At 38.6% G+C, this 19,319-nt stretch overlaps 1 protein-coding gene across 1 annotated transcript; it reads right to left on the bottom strand.

The window, feature by feature from the left end:
- Positions 1-2,848: 2,848 nt before the first annotated feature.
- LOC107638472 (Sec23/Sec24 protein transport family protein) lies at positions 2,849-6,093 on the bottom strand. Its single transcript, XM_016341771.3, has 2 exons — positions 5,226-6,093; positions 2,849-4,820 (listed from the first exon to the last, which is right to left on the bottom strand). Exons 1-2 carry the CDS (start codon positions 5,952-5,954, stop codon positions 3,159-3,161), a joined length of 2,391 nt encoding a protein of 796 aa, XP_016197257.1. The 5' UTR covers positions 5,955-6,093; the 3' UTR covers positions 2,849-3,158.
- Between the last annotated feature and the right edge of the window lie 13,226 nt (positions 6,094-19,319).

The raw sequence follows: 19,319 nt of genomic DNA, 5'->3' as shown, positions 1-19,319 counted from the left end.
TTTGCAATCCCCTTAACTCCTGATGAATATTCCACCTGTAATATAAAACAAGGAAGCCCACTAGCTGAGTTAATTTTGGCAACCAAACTTATTATTTGGGATGAAGCACCAATGATGAATAAATTTTGCTTTGAAGCACTAGATCAAACTATGAGAGACTTACTTCAGCACACAAATCATTCAAGTTTACGGTTGCCATTTAGGGGAAAAACAACAAAGGGATCTAAACAAGATATTGTTAATGCATCGATTAATTCCTCTTATCTATGGCATGAATGCAAGTTATTAACTTTAACTCAAAATATGAGATTAAGGTCTTCAATAGAAGATGAAAGCATCAGAGAACGAGAAGAATTTGCATAGTGAATCTTTGATTTAGGAGATGGAAAGCTTGCTCATTTAGAAGACGGATACAGTGTGGTCCTTATACCACCTGAACTCTTAATTACAAATTTTGATGACCCAATTCATACAATCGTTGAAGCTATATATAGTGACTACCTAAAGGATTCCACAGAGTTCAAGAATTTGCATGGCTGTGCTATTTTGGCTCCAACAATCAACGTTGTTGAACAAGTTAATGATTGTATGCTAGCTTTAAATGAAAATGAAAAAAAAAAGTTGATCTCAACTCCGATTCACCTTCCTTTAAAGAAGGAGCAGTAGACAATCTGGCATCAATGCACACTTCAGAATTTTTGGCAACTATTAAATCTCCCGTACTTCCAAATCATGAGCTTTGCTTTAGGCAAGGCTGTCCTGTCATGCTTATTAGAAATATTGATCATTCAGCAGGCCTTTGTAATGGTACTAGATTAGTTATCACAAGACTTGGCAACAAAGTTATCGGAGCAGAAGTCTTATCAGGATCTAACATTGGTGAAAAGGTTTTCATACCTAGGATGACATTAACTCCTTCGAATACAAAACTGCCATTTAAGTTTCAACAAAGGCAATTCCCTTTGATACTTTCGTATGCCATGACTATAAATAAAAGTCAAAGACAATCATTGGATTATGTTGGGTTACTCCTTAAACAGCTAATATTCACACGTGACCAACTATATATTGGAGTCTCAAAAGTCACTAACAAATATGGACTGAAAATTGTTATTTCTCATGACAATTCAAATAATTACACTAAAACCAACAATGTCGTTTATCATGAAGTTTTCAGAAATATTTAATTTTGGCATATTGTGTCACACAGCATAGATAAGGATCATATTCTCAATTCTTTTGAATTCTTTCTTTAACTATTTCTTTTTTATTTATGTCTCAATATTTTCTTTCTAAAATTTTACCAAGTTTTACCCTTATCATTGTATTTATATGTTGCACACATTATTAATTTGCAAACTCACTTGGTATTTATGTCGTTTATTGCAGCACAACTATCAAATTTAGAATAGAAAATGTGCACTTTTGCTTCAACAATCAATCTTTCTTTTCATGCCATGTATTTATATTAATTAACCATGTTTAGTTAATGCATGATCCAAAATTATTATTTATATCATTGTCATCATATTTCTAAGTTCAATAAATATATATGACAAACATATCATTATCCAATTTCTATGTTTTTCTCTCATATATCTTTGTTATTAATTGCTCAAACTTAATCACCCACCGCGCGTATGCGCTGACTTTTTGCTAGTTCTTCTATAAATAGAAAGTGCGAAAGAATAGAAAACAGTAGGAACTTTACTCTCAAAGAACACTTACAAATCTAATCCATCACGAAAAAAAAAAAAAAAAAACAATTTACAAGTTTACTCTGATTGAGTACGTTCCATTGTCGAATTTATTTTTTTGTCATTTATGTTTTACCATTCATGTAAACTTCATCCTCGATCCTAAGTCATTTGTACTTTAAATTTTGAAATTTTGTGAAGATTAAGGCATGACTTGAAACTTTTATAAATAGTAGAACATTTTCAGATATCAAAACAACGTTTATGCATTTGTTTGTATATGAAATATGGGATGATTAATCATTTGATATATTTCTTTTCGACATGTTTGTATGGATTAACTTTATGATTGCTGTTTTTATTCTTTGTATTTTTTTTCCTCTTTGATTCACTTCTTTGATCGATTGCCATAAGAGGAGTAATTCTGATCTAAGATATTAGAACCTGAACACAAAATTACACAAAGAATAACCGTCCAAGGAAAACATAAAAATTGGTAAAAACTGTTAACAACTTCTGCATACCATTAGTGGAACAATTATAAACATGTATGGAAATAGTAATGATTTAGAATCTTGCCAGAATAGACAGAATGCTGGAGAAAATCAGCATGGAACTAACACAGAATTCAGGAACTGGTTATCATATCATAGCTGTGAAGTTGGCAAACATTTCTATCTCAGTTTTCTAAGAAAAAATCCATGCCAACGCAAGAAAGATTTTGCATAATTCACCAACCTTCTATGCAGAAGAAATCGCCCTTCGTTCATGGCATATGCTGTATACATGGCACAACAGAGGTTGGAGTTCTTATCCCGAATCAATCTAATAAAGTTTCTGAATCTAGATCTCACCATATTCTTGAAGTATTGAACTTTGAATCCTTACTGGATAGCAGACGAAATTTGGCTCTTGAATGTCGAAAATTGTTCTTGTGTTGAAAAACAGACCAGAGAAGATCAAGCCAACCTGTAATAAGTTTGAGACAAAATTTTTCCAATCCTCGAAGAATTACTCAGATTGCTTGCATATGAGATGCTAAATTGCTAATGCTGACACTTACTTATGAGTTATGACTCCTGACAATCATACTAACCTTTCCAACCAAAAGAAGAGTAAAGATTTATTCGCTACCTTCAAGACAAATCATAAATAAACGAAACGGGGCATTCTTTTAATCATACCAAATGATATTTACAATATAGGCAGAGAAATTTGGGCGGATAACCCAGTTCCTACTTCCTAGACAAAGAAACAATAAACAGAAGCTACATCTTCAAAACTAGTTTACTAAATAAAATTGTAATCATACAGAAGAAATCAGAGAATTTACAATTCAAAAGTAACCAAGGAAATACTTTCTGCCAAAAACACGGAAACCTCTTCTTTGTAAGCTACTTACAGATATCTTTCTCGTATGACCATGCTGAAGAGCCTAAACCTAATTAATGTCATTTTTTATTACCCTTGCACCGCCAAGACCTGCAAGTGATCTAAAAATACTTGCAAGCTCAAGTCATCTGTAAAGACGACGTCCGAACCATCTGTGTATGTTGAATTTTGAGTTACGGATGGATTCAACTTGGCAAGAAGAAACCTTGCCTGACTGCTATGCTGGTCACATCTTATAAACTTTGGCACTGGCACCCGTTCCATCACCAATTGCTGTGCATCCAATTCTGGGGCTTCCAACAGCTTTCTGAAGTTCTCATGATTCGGATCCCTATCATAACCAAGCTTTCTCCACTGAGTAATCTTGGACCCATAATGAATCACCACATGGAAGTAGGAATCAAAGAGCAAGATAACATCTGGATAAATGGAACGAATGTCTAGAAGTACTGGCACAGGGGGCCCATCAAATGAATATTGGAAAAGCGTAGGTTGAATCATTATAAGAGAGCCCACTACTCCTTCGCGATTTAGCATTAGTCGGAAAAAAGCAGTTTCATCAGGTGTAGTGTTACAGACATCAATAAATTGAGATCGCCTTAAGTGGAACATAAACTGGGGATAAAGGGAAAAGTTGGAAGAAAGCCGGAATGTAGAAGGATCTTCCGGCACATAATCCCCAAACTTGGAAGCAAAACGGATAAGTGTGTCATCCAGCCATCTAATCACATCACGGGCATAGCATGTCTCTGCCCGGAGAATAGCAAGTCTTGCCATAACCGAAGCTGCGGCTTCTTGATCAAACCCTGCAGCAATATCGGTTGAATAATTCCCAACCCATCGTCTTGCAGCTGTGGTCACCCTCTTCCGGATTCCCAAGTTCCCTTGTCTGTATCGTGTGATAAACTGAATTAAAAATGCAGAACCAGGCTGGATTTTCTGTTCGTTGCTTACTTGAAAGAAAAAAGCAATACAAGTCTTGTCGGTCAGAGTATTTAACTTCCACATACAGGTACCCCCTTCTCCAACCTCACTCTCACTTACTAAACTATTCTTTTTTCGAAGAGACACACAAGGACCAAGTGCTCCACAGATTTTCACATCTTTCGTTGTCACTACTTCAATGGTAGCATCGAAGTTCATCTTCAAATAGCCACCATCATCACGTTCAAATAGATGCCTCAAACATTTCCTGAATTGATCTGATTCGAAAGACTCAGCAAGAATCATAAACCCACCTGAGCGCTCAACAGGTTCTCGAAGCTCAGCCGCTCCAACTTGGTCAAGAGAACAAGCAAACAGATCAAGAACAACAGATGCATCACAGAGCCTCTTGGAAACTCGTTTGTAGAAACTACAAGACTTCTCATGGTGTCTTGCATGCCCATTCATGATGTGCTGGTGGGTTCTCATGGCTTGGGCGAGATCCGAGTCCACAACCACACCTGGTCCTAGTGTAGCAGGTCCAGATGTGAAGACCATGATCCTCGACCCAGTATTTATTTGGCAAGACTCTAAAACTCCAAGTGCAGCTGATATTGCAGCACCCGTGGACCTTAGAGGACGCCTTCCTGAAGTGTACTTCCACATACAATGGATCTCTTCAATTGCCGCGGTGATGCTGAACTCGCATTCTGAAATTGGCAACAAATATCCCTGCTTTGGGACAACAGGCGTTTGTCCATGATGCAGCTGGTGGTGGGCGTGACTAATGTTGAGGAACTGTCTGGTCTGTGAACAAAGAAAAAAAAAAAACAAATATTTTAGGGACAGTGCAGATTAGATTGTTCTGCAACGAAAAAAGTAGAAACTTAATCTAGCTGATGATTATGACATTTCACAATAAATGATAATAAAGCAGCATAGCATGTAAGTCCTTGAAAAAGTAGAACTTAAAACAAGATTGAATGAACTCCTACCAACTAAATATGTGATTCTCTTCTACTTCTTTACAACTGTCACAACCAAATTGCGAAACCTAATTCAAATCAATCACTAGTCAGCAACTATCTCAATCACTAACTTAAACTAGCCCTCACACTTTAAGCCCAGTCAGAGTGCTAGTCGGATTAATTTGAATAACCAGATACAATGCCAAATACTAAAAAATGAATTAGAATTAACTACCTATAGTACCTGATTAGACGAAACTTCACGATCGCCATGGAATAGGATAACTTTTGAGCACTCAGAATAGCCAAGATCGTGAACATAAACCATGGAGTCAAAGGTAACTAATCCAACAAGGGTGTTCTCCGGCAACTGTTCCATGACCAGCAGCAGCTCCTTCTTAAGCGCACGCAACTCGTCCTCCGCAGAGGAGAGATCCACAACAAACACCAAAGCAGGCCCAGGCCCAAGCCCAGGCCCACGCGGATCAGCAGCAGCAGCGGCGACACTAACCAGCGAAGACGAAGAAGAGAAAGACGAAGACAGCACGCGAGGAGGAAGAGAAGAAGAAGAAGGAGGAGAAGTAATAGGCGCACGTGAGAGGAGGGAGTTAGAACTAGAAGGCACGTGAGCGGGGGCGTATTCGACGGAGCTATAGGTAGGGAAGAGCTTGGCGGGGAGATTGGTATCGGCGATGTCGGAGTAGGAGCGAGGGAAGGGGTTGCGTTGGGAGCAGAAAGGGCAGTGCCAGATGCGAGACTGGTAGTCGAGACGGGCGTAGGGATTCAAAACGGCGTCGCATCGAGAGCAGTTGAGAGGGTCGCAGGGTACGATGGGAAGCTCGGGGGGTTGCATGAGAGGGGTGCACATGATGGAGAGGGGGATTATGAGAGACGAAACTTCGGATTTCGAGGTTGGCCATGAGTTCCATGACCACCTCAAGCCTTCCACTGCCTCCAGTTCCAAGAAATCCATTTCGATGGGGATCGCCCGCCGCCCTCGACGACTTTCCTAATTGCTAAATTGACCGATCCACCGTAGCCAACGGCAACACAGTTACTTGTTACTTCCTTAATACCTTGAAGATTCCTCTTTCCTTATCGATCTCCACACTAAAAATCATTTCCGGTATATAAATAAATTTTTATAATGGTCCCTACCATTCACCCAATTACTTATAAGTATTTGTCCTCGAAGTTTTAATTTTTTTATAAGAGGAGTGTTAGGGGCAGCAATTTTTGTGATTTGTAGTCATTAAATAGCTATTAATGATAATTTTAATGGTATGAGATTAATGTAAAATTTTATTTAATAATTTTTTTTTATTAATTATATGCTGACTAGAATTTAATAAAATTGCTGACCCCTAGACTTTTTCTTTTTATAATAGTCCTTTATATTTAGTTTTGGACCCTATAGTAGGTTCTTAGTGTATTTTTGGTGCTAATTCAGTTCACAAAGTGTTGATGTGATTATTTTTTATTTCACTAAAAATTTTCAATAGTTAGAAGACGTGACAATATTATAATTGGACTCAATTTAATTTTTATTTTATTAGGATAAATGACTAAAATAAATTATTTTAGTCTCAAATTTATTCAAATACAATTTTTATAAATTGTATACGTAAATATAATTTTTTACTATTTTATGTAAATCGCAAGAGAGGTCCACGGATTTTAAATGAGCGTAAATCACTACATCCGACTAGTGATTTACATTGACAACTGAAATAGCTAGAAATTACGACAGATGTCTCGCGATTTTTATATTGATGTGAAATGTGTATAAACTGCGACAGGGGTCCAGCGATTTATGCTTTATTATAAATACGCGAGAAGGGAGTCGTAGATTATTCAATTTGAGCCATTTCCATCTTTTTAGAGAGAGAAAGAGGCGTTCTAGAGAGAGGGAGAGAGGAAAGTGTGATGAGGAATTGGCCATTCGAATTTTGTTGGGGTCGGGACTATGGCGGACGGATGCAATCTTTATCGGCTCAACGGCGTTGTGCACGTTGCCAACAGCATCAACGAATAAGTAAGTTTGTTTTCTTTTAGTTATTGAATTTCATATAATATAAACTATACTAATATAGTATTCGGGTGCAATAGTTAGAACACATAATTTAAGATTGGATAGTTTAGGATTTTAAAGTTAAGATGTAAAATTTAAAAGTAGGATCAAATATAGGGTTTGTATATAAAAGGTTTAATTACTCTGCAGGTCCCTATAGTTTCACCGAATTTTCAATTAGGTCCCTATACTTTTTTTCTTTTTAATTGGGTCCCTATACGTGAAATTTTTTTTTCAATTAAGTCCCTGCCGTGTGTATAACGTTAAAGTTAACAGAATATTCTTAATAAAAAACGAATATTCTTTAAATTTGGTTGGAGTGGCTAGCTGGAGAGACATGCATTATTTCAAAATACCCAAATCACCCCTTGCAATTTATCACAAGTAAAAAAAGAAACCCTAACGTTCTATGTGGAGAACGCGATTAAGTCGTCCTTTGCTTCCCCTCTTTCGGGCCGTCGTCAACATCCGTCGCCGGGGGCTTCTGCAAGGAACGCTTGGTGGTTTACCGTTCGTCGCCACCTTCCCTGTGAACCGGTCTGTTCTACTCTGTTCCGTTCGGAGGTGGTCAGCGCGTTCCCCGTCGCCGTCCGTTGCGGTGAAGCCCATCACCGTCGCTGCGCCGTATCGATCGGAGTCTCGTAGCGCCTGGTCTCCCGTCCCCGCATTGTGCGTCTGCTCCATCTCCCTGCACTCGAACGTTCTCTCTGAAAACAGGTCAGGAAAAAAAGCTTCTTTTGTTAGTTTTAAAAGTTGATGTGTATGCTAATTTTATTTTATTTTTTTATAAAAATGACATTGGTTGAATATCTATTTCTGGGATTGATTTTTGGATTGTTTTGATAATGGTTGATTTAGGGTTTACAATATGGATATCTCTATGCATGGATTTTGTTAAAGAGGGAATTGAAATATAAATTAATTTTGCTAATGATAAATTGTGTTTATTCTTGAATGTTGATTGTTGTGGCTGTTTTGATGTTTTTTAAATGGATTATGTTTCTGTTTTTAATACCTGTAGTGATGGGGGACTCAGATTTCACCATAAACATACATCATGGTGGCAAGTTTATGACAAATCTTGAAGTAACACTAACCATTGAAGACGTGAAGCTTCTCATCATGATAAATCTTTTTTGTTACTTCATGCCTTAATATCTGATTTCATATAATGTTATGTGATGCTTTGCGCCCCAAATTTGAGCTAGGATTAGTGGATTACTCATTGATCCCTTTATTGGGTCTGCTATGCAAGCTTCAATTAGTTTTTCTTAACCATGTTTGCTGGTTTTGTGGAGTAGGAAAGAGGCAAAACCTTTGTAGCAATGAGCAATGTGATTGCTCTTTACTTGTGGTGTTTGTTATATTTTCTTATCTTTTGTGTAGTCAGTTAATTCATCAACATAGTTAATGATATTCTAGATATGATGATATTCCAACCTTTCTTCTTCATCTTGGTGTCCCATTTTAATCTCTTGGCTTTTGAGGAAGAATTGATTGACTGAGATTGGGAATAAGGAGAAGCTGAATGTTTTAGGGGTGTTCTATTCGTATTGTGTTGTTTTTTTTTTTTCCAGTTTTTTTTAGTTGTTTTTAGTTCCTGTCTCTTAAGCTGTGAATTCTTAAGTTGTGTGAATTTGTAGTTCAATTTCAGTTTTGCTTAATTGTTTGCAACTTCTGTTTGTTTCTCAAATTATATTCTAAATTTTGTTGATGGCTATGATCCATGGATTCTTCAAAATTAAGGATGTATTGTATTGCACTCGTATCTTTCAAAGAGTATTTGAGCCAAAGGAATTGGAGTTCTTGATCCTTATATCAGACAAGGCATATACAAGGAATGAAGTTCTGGATATGATAATATATGTTTTCCTTGTTTAGTACTACTATCTTAACATATATGCATGCATTTATAAAGAAAATAAACTGATATTTATTTGTTTATTTTTGTCTAATAAACCCTTTCAGGAGAAGTTGATGCTGAACACATTGCACTTTAACATGTCTGTTCCAACAGCATATGTTTTCATTAGAAGGTTCTTAAAGGCAGCACAAGCAGACAGAAAGGTAGCAACATGCTTGATAACATTCATAGTTAAAAACTCTCATTTCTCTTATTATGATGATGATCATTGATATGGTTAAAATTACGAACTTGTTAATTGATACTTACTTATGAGTTTAATGGTTGGTTTCCATCAGAAGACTGGGTCAGGGAAACTTATAGGGGTGCATCGGAAGTACTGTTCTTCAAAGCACAACTACACTGCAAAATGTGAAGCAGCAAGTTTTCTTCTTGATAACTCATTGTTGTAGCAGCCACATGTATACCTAGCTATTAACAAAACAGCCACAACTACAAACTTGACTTTTACTTGGGTTGCATATTTGGAGAATCATAGATTTTATTTCTAGGATCATCCCCCTCTGATGATACTTTTTCTTACTTCTAAATTTACTTTCATTTAGTCCATTTACTTTTACATTATGTTCCTATGGTGGGAACATAACTTTGTCCAAATCTGTATTTCTTCTTGTTCCATTCAACAAAATAATGGAAATGATTGGTATAGAAATAATTTCATTCATTATGAGAAGTATTTCATTATTGCTCTTTGCCCAACATGTATAATGTAGTGTTTTTTTTTTTTAACAAAATGTGTGTATGGTTTAATCCATGATTACTCTTTAGTTGACAATTCAAACAATTATCTTGAAGATAATCTATGAGCATTGATCGGAAACTTGTGTCGAATTCAAGATGCAGCAACTAAACCGAGCAATTGAACCATAAGAATTTGGGCCAATTGTTTTAAGAATGCTCATCAGCTCATGTATCATTTGAACCAAAATATATTACTAGAGAAAAATGTTTTAAGAAACTCATATTTGTACCTGGATTGATTAAGGGTACACAAGCAAAAGAATGATAGTGACAAAATAAAAAGGATTATAGGAATATCTTTTATGTTGTATGTTGTAAAATCATTGAATAAGGATTATAGGAATATCTTTAATTGAATATTTATAGTTTTATCGAATTTTTAATTAGGTCCCTGTACTTTTTTTTCTTTTTAATTAAGTCTCTAAGGGTATACAAGTAATTTCACAATTTACTAACAATTTTTTGTCGTTTAACGTTAACAATGACTAAATTGAAAAAAAAATATATATATATAGGGATCCAATTGAAAAGAAAAAAAGTATAGGGACCTAATTGAAAATTCGGTAAAACTATAGGGACCTGCTGAGTAATTAAACCTATATAAAAACTAAGATTTAAAATTATAGCTTTTAAATATGTAAGTTTAACTTCGAATATTATAGTTTTAGTTGTTTAGTGTTTAGAATTTAAAAATTAAATTTGGTAAAAAGAACCTAATGGTTGCTATTTTACATCCTTAAATTTTAAAATTTTAAGTTTTGTAGTTTAGTTTTTTAAATTTAAAATTTAATTTTTAAAATCATAAATTTAGTAATTGATTATTTTAAATTAAAGATTTGAGTCTTATATTTAAGTTTTACTATCGTAGGACTTATGAATTTAAAAGTTGGACCTTTATTACTTGTTGTGTGATACATTTAAATACGTTTCAAACTGATATGTAAAAGTTGAGTAATTTTGTTTCCCCAACATAGTAAAATTAGTTTGAAAAATATGTAATTTTGAAGTATATCTCAAATGTTAGTTAAGTTTGGATAGACAGGACACTTGTAATGTTTGTTTCCGTTTATAATCTATGTGTTAAATTTGTTAGTGACGGAATTTCATTTGGTTTGGTTATTTCTCTCATATGCTACAAGCCAAGTAGGTGTATTTATAATGTCTGGAAGCAACAGAACATGCCTTTGCACGACAGAATCATACCTTATTTGGACTGATGCCTGTCAAACAAAGTAACAGTGAAGCACCTTGGATCCAACTATATTAGTCTATTTTATGTTTTTGTTAAAAATAATGTGTAACTATTCATAACTATTCATTCTAATGCTTGTAAATTTATTAAAAACATTTGTAACTTTCTTATTTAACTAATTTCAAATTTGTTAGGCTTATTAAGAGACAATTTTTTTTTTAATATTAGTCATGGTTCATTTTGGATCGTGACATAATCGACTATGGACTTAAGTTTGATCACATTCCTATTTGATGTGATAATATAAGTGCTATTAATTTAACCAAGAATCCAATTTTATACTTAAGAACCAAGTACATTAAGATTAGATATCATTTTATAAGAGACTGTATTGTATTCAAAAGAGGGATGTAATTGTCAAATTTGTTAAAACTAGCAAGCCACTCACTGACATTTTTACAAAATCTTTAAGCAAAGAAAGTTTCTTTTACATTCGCAATGATTTTGGTATTTTAAATAGGGTCTGTCTTTAGTAAGCTCAAGTTTTTGAGCTTTTGTGATAAGCACAATAAATAATTTATAAATATAACCCAAATGGGGTTTAATAATAATTATTAAATTTTTACCTTTACCACAAATATTTTTAAAATTCATTTGGGTAACCCTAAGTTTGTTACCTTCATTCAGTGACTAAACCCACTAACACACTCTCTACTCTCTTTCTCTTTCCTTTTTACAGAACTCACTGCCATCAACAACAATTCCTACCCGCTGCCATCAACCTCTCTTTCTCTTCCCTTTTCACAGAACCCACGTATACTGCCAATTTATTTGTCAATTCCCTTTTGAGCTTCAGAGTGTCGTCGTTCTTTCTGTCTTCATCGTGCACCGCGTCTTTCTGTCGTCTTCAGTGCTGTCTCCCCATTCATTGCTACACTTCAAGAGTTTCAATGGAGTCACAGCCTCAGGTATGAACTTGTTTCATTTAGCTCATTTTTTTTTTATCTCTTTATGTTCTGCTGCATGAATTTGTTTCGATGAAGTCATTTAATTGTTTTTTTTTTGTTCTTCTTATTTCATTCAATTAGTGATTTTGTTCAGTTTACTTGGTTGTTTAAAATTTATGGGTTAGGGTTAAAAAATTTTGATATTTGTTTTTATGATTCTGATTTCAATTTTTGGGTTTATGTCTCTTTTCATGATGTTCTATTTTTTATTTGCTATTGCTGTTTGATTTCTGATCATGATTTCAATTTATGGGTTTATGTTTCTAATCAAATTTGGTATTTGTTTTTATGATTCTGATTTCAATTTAGGGGTTATGCTTCTATTCATGCCGTTCTATTTTTTATTTATTATTGTTGTTTGATTTCTGTTCATGATTTTTGTTACGTTGGGTAACCGGAGATTAGTGGGCTGGACTCGCTAGGTTGGCCCAATCGTCTAAAGAGTGAAGTCTTCGACTTGCTTAGTGTCAGGGAGCCTCCGTTCGACTTCCGTGTATGAAAGAATGGGGGTGGTACCTGCAAAGACACTCCAATGCTTAAGTCAGTAGGGGCCTAAGCAGGTTTAGAGAGTATTGGAACTTTTTTGATACCTGAGGGGTATCAGTGTATTTATAGTGGTGAAGCAATAACCACCGTTGGAGTAGTTCGCCTTTTAAGGGGAATAACTGTCCCTTTATCTTAGGAAAGTTGAGATATTGCTCCTCGAAGTGGGTTGAGAGATTTTAGGGACAGTTACTTATTTGAATAAGTGTTATCTGCCAACTAATCTTCGTTCCCGACTTCTTTGGGGGGGTCTGTGTTGAATCCGACCTCCTACACTTGTAGGAGGTCGGTTACGAGTGGAGACCAATCTATGGATTGGGCCCATTTTTATTCTATTGGGACCTCGGCCTTTTGGTGTTTGAGCCAGGGTATGAACAGTACCCCTACTCGAGTCCGATCTCTTTTGTTAATGAGTTAGATTCGAGTATTTGAACTCGGGCTTGTAGCCGACGTGGTGAGGAACCGACGTGATTTTTCAAAACCGACGTGATTCGAATTTCTCAATAGTCGCGTTCGTTAGAGGTTGCGTAATTATGTGTGGGGAGCAGTTACATTGGTAACGGCGCGTTTCTTTAATGATCGCGTCGTTTTTACTTTTTTCTCCCTAGGGTGTTTACAAATACTTTTTCCCTCTCTTTCTTCGTTTCCTTTCTGAAAACTTTTTGCTTGCTCTCTGTTCGAAAGAAAACTTCATCCTTCTTTGAGTACTTTAGTTGCTGCCGTGCCTGGTTATCTCTGCAAGCAAAGGTCAATTATTTTCCTTCTCTTCTTCTATTATTGAATGCTCTATTTTGTTATTTTTAGAGGAGTTCGTAGTGAGTCTGCTGGTGGCTTTGATGGTTCTGTTCTTTTGAGGGGCCACCTTCGCCTTTTAGGGACCCTGCTTGATTCTTTCTTTTCATTTTTCTCTGTAGCTCTTCGTCGCCTTTTTCCACCACTTTTTAGAGAAAAGATGTCTTCTTTGATTTTTGAGTGGGTAGACGTTACTGTCCTAGGGGAAGAGCCCTTAGTGGATACAGATTACATCACCGACCTCCGCACCCACCATAGGATCTGTAGTGATGAGGCTGATGAGCCTAAGTACGAGTTGGTTGCTCTGGGTCCTGAAGACCGGGTCTATTTTGGGAAGGCTGCTGAGGCTGACCCTAATTTCTTTTTTATGTACGAGAGTCTCTTTATCGTCTGGGAGTTTTTCTACCTTTTTCCAATTTTGAGATTGAGGATCTGAACCACTGCCGAGTTGCTCCTAATCAACTCCATCCCAATTCTTGGGGTTTTCTGAAAATTTATCAGCTTGTTAGTCGAGAACTGGATTTTCTGATCTCTTTAAAGATCTTTTTCTATCTTTTTCATAGGACCAAGCCCTTTAGTGGGCAAAATAATAAGCAACATTGGATTTCTTTCCGGGCCATTCAAGGTCGGAAAGTTTTCTCCATTTTTGATTAATCTTTTCATGATTTTAAGAACTTTTTCTTCAAAATTCAAGCCGTGGAGGGTCATCACCCCTTTTTTCTGGACCGAAATTCTTCTCCCCGCTTTCTCCTTTACTGGTTAGAGGCCTATCCTGTGGAGAAGTATGGCCTGAATGATTTAGATGAGGCTGAGAAGGTTGTTGTGGGGTTCTTCCGAGAAGTTTGGAGAAGGGCCCCTAATCTGGACACAAAGAAGTTCCTTCAGGGGTCTCCGGGCTTTGTTCGGACCCAGATAGGTAGATTTGTTGTTGACTATCGATAATTCCCGACTTGATTTTGTTGCTTCCGACTTTTAAATCTACCGAGTTGTCTTTTCTGATTCGTTGACTAACTCTTTGTTTTTGATCATTTTCAGAAATGGTGAAGAAGGGATCCAGTGATTCTTATCAGAGGGTTCAGGAGGCTAAAAGGAGGTCTCGAGCCCGAGTTGATGCTGCCAGGGCTACTGGCGTTCTCCCTCCTCCTCCTCCTCCTCCTCCTCCTCGTGACTTGGGAACCTCTTCTCGCCCTGTTGTGGTATCTTCTGCCTCTTATCTCCCTCCTCCCTCTTCCCCTGCCTGACCTGCTTCTGAGCCCGAGAAGAAGAAGCGTAAGACTTCGAGGTCTAGCTCTTCTTCTGGGGAGCCTAGTTTTGATGGTCCCAAATTTGTTCGGAATCACATCTTTCCTCATACCACAATTGGTATGGATGATGCTTCCGTTCGAAACCATCTCAACACCATGGTTCAGGGGAGTGTCAGGGTAGCTGGGGTATGCACCAGACTCCTTGATATTTTGGAAAAGACACCCCTCAACTCTTTGGGTTCTACCCAAAAGGTTGAGGAGTTGGATGGGAGGATTTTCCTTTATCAAGAAGAGGAGAAGAGGCTCAAGGAGGAGGTGGAGGAGCTGAAAGAGGAGAGGGCCCATCTTCAGGAGAGGAAGAAGAGGTTGATGGGCCAATGTGTTATGGCAGAGGGCCTTAAGGAGAAGGCGGAGCAGAATTATATCAGGCTCTTCGGGGAGAACCTGGATCTGAAGAAGGAGCTGAAGAAAGGTCGGGAGGCTTATCAGGATCTGGAGGACTCCGTAGCGGAGAGCTCGGAAGAGGCGTGGGGGATCTTTAAGGTGCAGGTCGGAGTTATTGCTCCTGATTTGGACCTTTCTCCTCTTGATCCTGATAAGATAGTTGTTGATGAGGCGATCGTTTCTCCTCCCCGACTTGAGACAGATTCCGACTTGAAGACTCGGGGGCAGAGGCTAGTGGAATCTCCTCCTCGGAAGGAGCCGAGCTCTTCAGGGGTTCCTTCTCAAGGTCCTGAAGAGATTGCTCCGTCCTCTTCTGCTGCCGATCCGACTTCTCCTGCTGTTGATCCGACTTTTCTTGCTGTTGGTCCGACCTCTCCTGCTGTTGACCCGAGCTCCCTTCCTGCTGGTGATTCCAACCCTTCTACCGTTTAATTGTTTTTTGGCTATTTTGGGGCTCGGCCCGTGGGCCCATTGTTTTTAAACAATTTTATATTTTGTTTGTTGATGGTGGTTTGTCTCTGACATTTCTTGGCTTCTTTATGGCCGTAAACAAAAGTTCTTTTCCCTTTTTTGGACAAGGGGTTAAGTTTAATTGGTGCATGCTTTTTGCTCTTGTTTTTAGGTTTTTTTCGAAAAAAAAAACCTTTTTTGATCTTTTTGCTGAAAGCCTCTTATCTTTGGGTAGGTTGTGTTTTTGCCTAAGTTATCTTAGATTTTGAAAAGACTTGAGACAGCTTGCCCTTTTCATGGCTTTCTTTTATCTCTTTTTGTATTCCTTGTGAACTCAAATTTTCTTATTTGAATTGCCAGTAACTTAGGCTATTTTCGCGATGCATTCCATTTTTCTCGGTTTTACGACTTGTTAGTCGTTATCTTTCCGAGTTACATGATCAGCTTTTATAACCTCTTTACCCCAACTTGTACCTCGTCGTTTTATCCTGACGACCACTTAGGTCGGTCATGGGATTTTCACGTTTTGTCGAGCTTAAGTCGGCGCGTTTTGTAGAAATAAATAACTTAATGGAATTTACAAAGAGATATGAAATGAAGAAAGATCTTTTATTTATTTGCATAAGTACCTTTTGCTACTAAGGGGTTTAAGGATTGTTGCCCCTTAGTCTCCACTTTGATGCCTCGTTAAAACCCCCTTCAGGAAAACCCTTTTCTTTTTTATTTGAAAAAAACCATGAAGTCGGGAAAAAGAGTACATCAGGGAGTGGAGTTCGCTTTTAACTGTAGTTCGGTGCCGTTCAAGTCGGTCACCTTGTAGTAGCCTTTTCTTAGGACCTCGTAATTTTATATGGCCATTTCCAGTTGGCAGCAAGCTTTCCATCTCCAGATTTGTTAACTCCAATGTCGTTTCTGATTAGGATCAGGTCGTCTGGAGCGAAGCTTCTTCGAATGATTTTCTTGTTGTATTTGTTTGTCATTCTTTGCTTTAGTGCTGCTTCTCTTAACTGGGCTTGTTCTTGGACTTCAGGGAGTAGCTCAAGTTCTTCTTTGTGCCCCTATATGTTGCCAATCTTGTCGTAAAAGCTCACCATTGGACTTTGCTCATTGATCTCAACTGGTATCATGGCTTCTATGCCATAAGCAAGTCGGAAGGGTGTTTCTCCTGTGGCAGACTGAGGTGTAGTCCGATAAGCCTATAGTATTTGAGGGAGTTCTTCAGCCCATGCTCCCTTAGCTTCTTGTAACATTTTCTTCAGTCCAGCCAGTATGACCTTGTTAGCCGCCTCGGCTTGCTCATTTGCTTGTGGGTGCTCTACCGAGGTGAACTGGTGCTTGATCTTCAGGCTGGCTGCCAGGTTTCTAAAGATGGAATCGATGAACTGAGTCCCATTATCCGTGGTGATAGAGTGGGGAACCCATACCTTGTGATAATGTTCTTGTAGAGGAACTTCCGACTTCTCTGGGCTGTGATGGTGGCTAATGGTTCTGCTTCTATCCATTTCGTGAAGTAGTCTACTCCCACTATTAGATATTTCACTTGTCCAGGTGCCTGGGAAAAAGGTTCTAGTAGGTCCAATCCCCATTTGGCGAAGGGCCTGGAGATTGGAGAAGTTATGCTAATGAGCTTCTCAGGGGGAGCGACGTGGAAGTTCGCATGCATTTGGCATGGCTGACATCTTTTTACGAACTCGGTGACATCTTTCTGTATGGTCGGCTAGTAGAACCCAGCTCGGATGACTTTCCTGGCTAATGATCTTGCCCCGAGGTGGTTTTCGCAGATACCATTGTGGACCTCTTCTAGTACTTCAACCGTCCTTGAGGTCGAGACGCACTTCAGTAGTGGTATGGATATTCCTCTTTTATAGAGAATATTTTTTACCAAGGTTTAATTCTGTGCTTCCCTTCGAATTTTCTTGGCCTCTTTTTCCTCTTTGGGTAGGATGTCGAATTTTATATATTCGATTAGTGGGTTCATCCATCCGAGATCCAATCCGAAAACTTCAAGGACGTCTTATTTGACCTCTTTTTTTGAGACAGAGGGCTCCTGGAGAGTTTCTTGTATCAGACTTCTATTGTTCCCTCTGGCTTGGTACTAGCTAGCATGGAGAAGGCGTCTGCTCTGCTATTAAGATCCCGAGTTATGTGTTTGACTTCGGTCTCTGTAAAACGCCTAAGATGCTCCAAGGTTTTGTCTAGGTACCTCTTCATGTTGGGGTCTTTGGCCTGGTATTCTCCATTTATTTGGGAGGTCACCACCTGAGAGTCGCTGAACACAACTACTTTGGTTGTGCCGACTTCTTCTGCCAACTTCAATCCTACAATCAAGGCTTCATATTCTGCCTGATTGTTGGAGGCTGGGAATTCAAATTTGAGGGAGACTTCTATTTGGGTTCCCTCTTTGTTGACTAGTATTATGTCAGCACCGCTTCCGACTTTGTTCGAGGATCCATCCACATACAGTTCCCACGTAGTGGAGGCTTCCTCTTGGTCTCCTGCGTATTCCGCCACGAAGTCGGTGAGGCATTGGGCTTTGATTGCCGCCCGAGTTTCATACTTCAGATCGAACTTGGAAAGCTCTATTGCCCATTGAACCATTCTATCCGCAATATTCGTCTTCTGAAGGATTTGCTTTATGGGTTGGTTCGTTCGTACCCTTATTGTGCGGGCTTAAAAATAAGGTCGTAGCCTTTGTGAGGCTACTACTAAGGAATACACAAACTTCTCCAGTTTTTGATACCTTAGTTCAGGGCCTTGTAAAACTTTACTAGTGAAGTATACAGGATGCTGCCCGACCTCATCTTCCCGTATTAGAGCTGATGCTACAGCTTTATCTGTTACAGACAAATACAGGACGAGCTCTTCCCCGACTCTAGGTCGGGTCAGAATGGGAGGTTGGCTTAAAAACCTTTTGAACTCATGAAATGCTCCTTCGCACTCAGGAGTCCATTCGAACTAGCATCCTTTCCTTAGTAGAGACAAGAGTGGTAGGGATCTTAGTGCTGATCCTGCCAGGAACCTGGAGAGAGCTGCAAGTCGGCCGTTCAACTGCTGGACCTCCTTTAGACAAGTCGGGCTTTTCATTTCTAGGACTGTCTTGCACTTGTCGGAGTTTGCTTTAATCCTCCTTTATGTCAGCATAAATCCCAGAAATTTTCCAGCCTCTACCGAAAAGGTGCACTTTGCGGGATTCAACCTCATCCCATGCAACCTTATGGTGTTGAAGACTTGCGAGAGATCTGTCAAGAGGTTGGTCTTATCCTTGGTTTTTACTAGCATGTCGTCCACATAGACTTCCATTAAATTTCCAAGGTGAGGAGCAAACACCTTATTCATCAGCCTTTGATACGTGGCTCCAGCATTTTTTAACCCAAAAGGCATGACCACGTAGCAATAGTTTGCTCTAGGCGTGATGAAGGATGTTTTTTCTTGATCCGGCTTGTACATCGGGATTTGGTTGTATCCCGAGTATGCGTCCATGAACGACAAGTATTGATACCCCGAGCTGGAGTCTACTAAGGTATCAATGTTTGGAAGTGGATATGGGTCTTTGGGACACGCCTTGTTCAGGTCAGTGTAATCGACACACATCCTCCACTTGTCGTTTTGATTTTTGACCAGCAACACGTTCAGCAGCCATGCCGGATACTTGACATCTTTAATGAAGCCGGCTTCTAAGAGGGTTTGTACTTGCTCTTCCACCACTTGAGGCCGTTCTGGCCCGAGCTTCCGTCTTTGTTGCTGAACAGGTCGTGATCTGGGGTATACTGAAAGCTTGTGTGACATGAGTTCGAGATCTATCTCTGGCATGTCGGAAGCCTTCCAGGCGAAGAGGTCGGAATTGTCTTGTAGGAGCTTTATCAGCCTCTGTTTCAGGTCTTCCCTTAGGCTGGCTCCTATGTTGGTATTTTTCCTTCCTCTTTTCCAACC

Source organism: Arachis ipaensis, chromosome B4 (assembly GCF_059453495.1).
Source record: "Arachis ipaensis isolate K30076 ecotype BB chromosome B4, ASM5945349v1, whole genome shotgun sequence".
Classification (NCBI taxonomy): domain Eukaryota; kingdom Viridiplantae; phylum Streptophyta; class Magnoliopsida; order Fabales; family Fabaceae; genus Arachis; species Arachis ipaensis.
The sequence above is the reverse complement of the archived record's forward strand: the minus strand, read 5'-3'. Positions and strand labels throughout refer to the sequence as shown.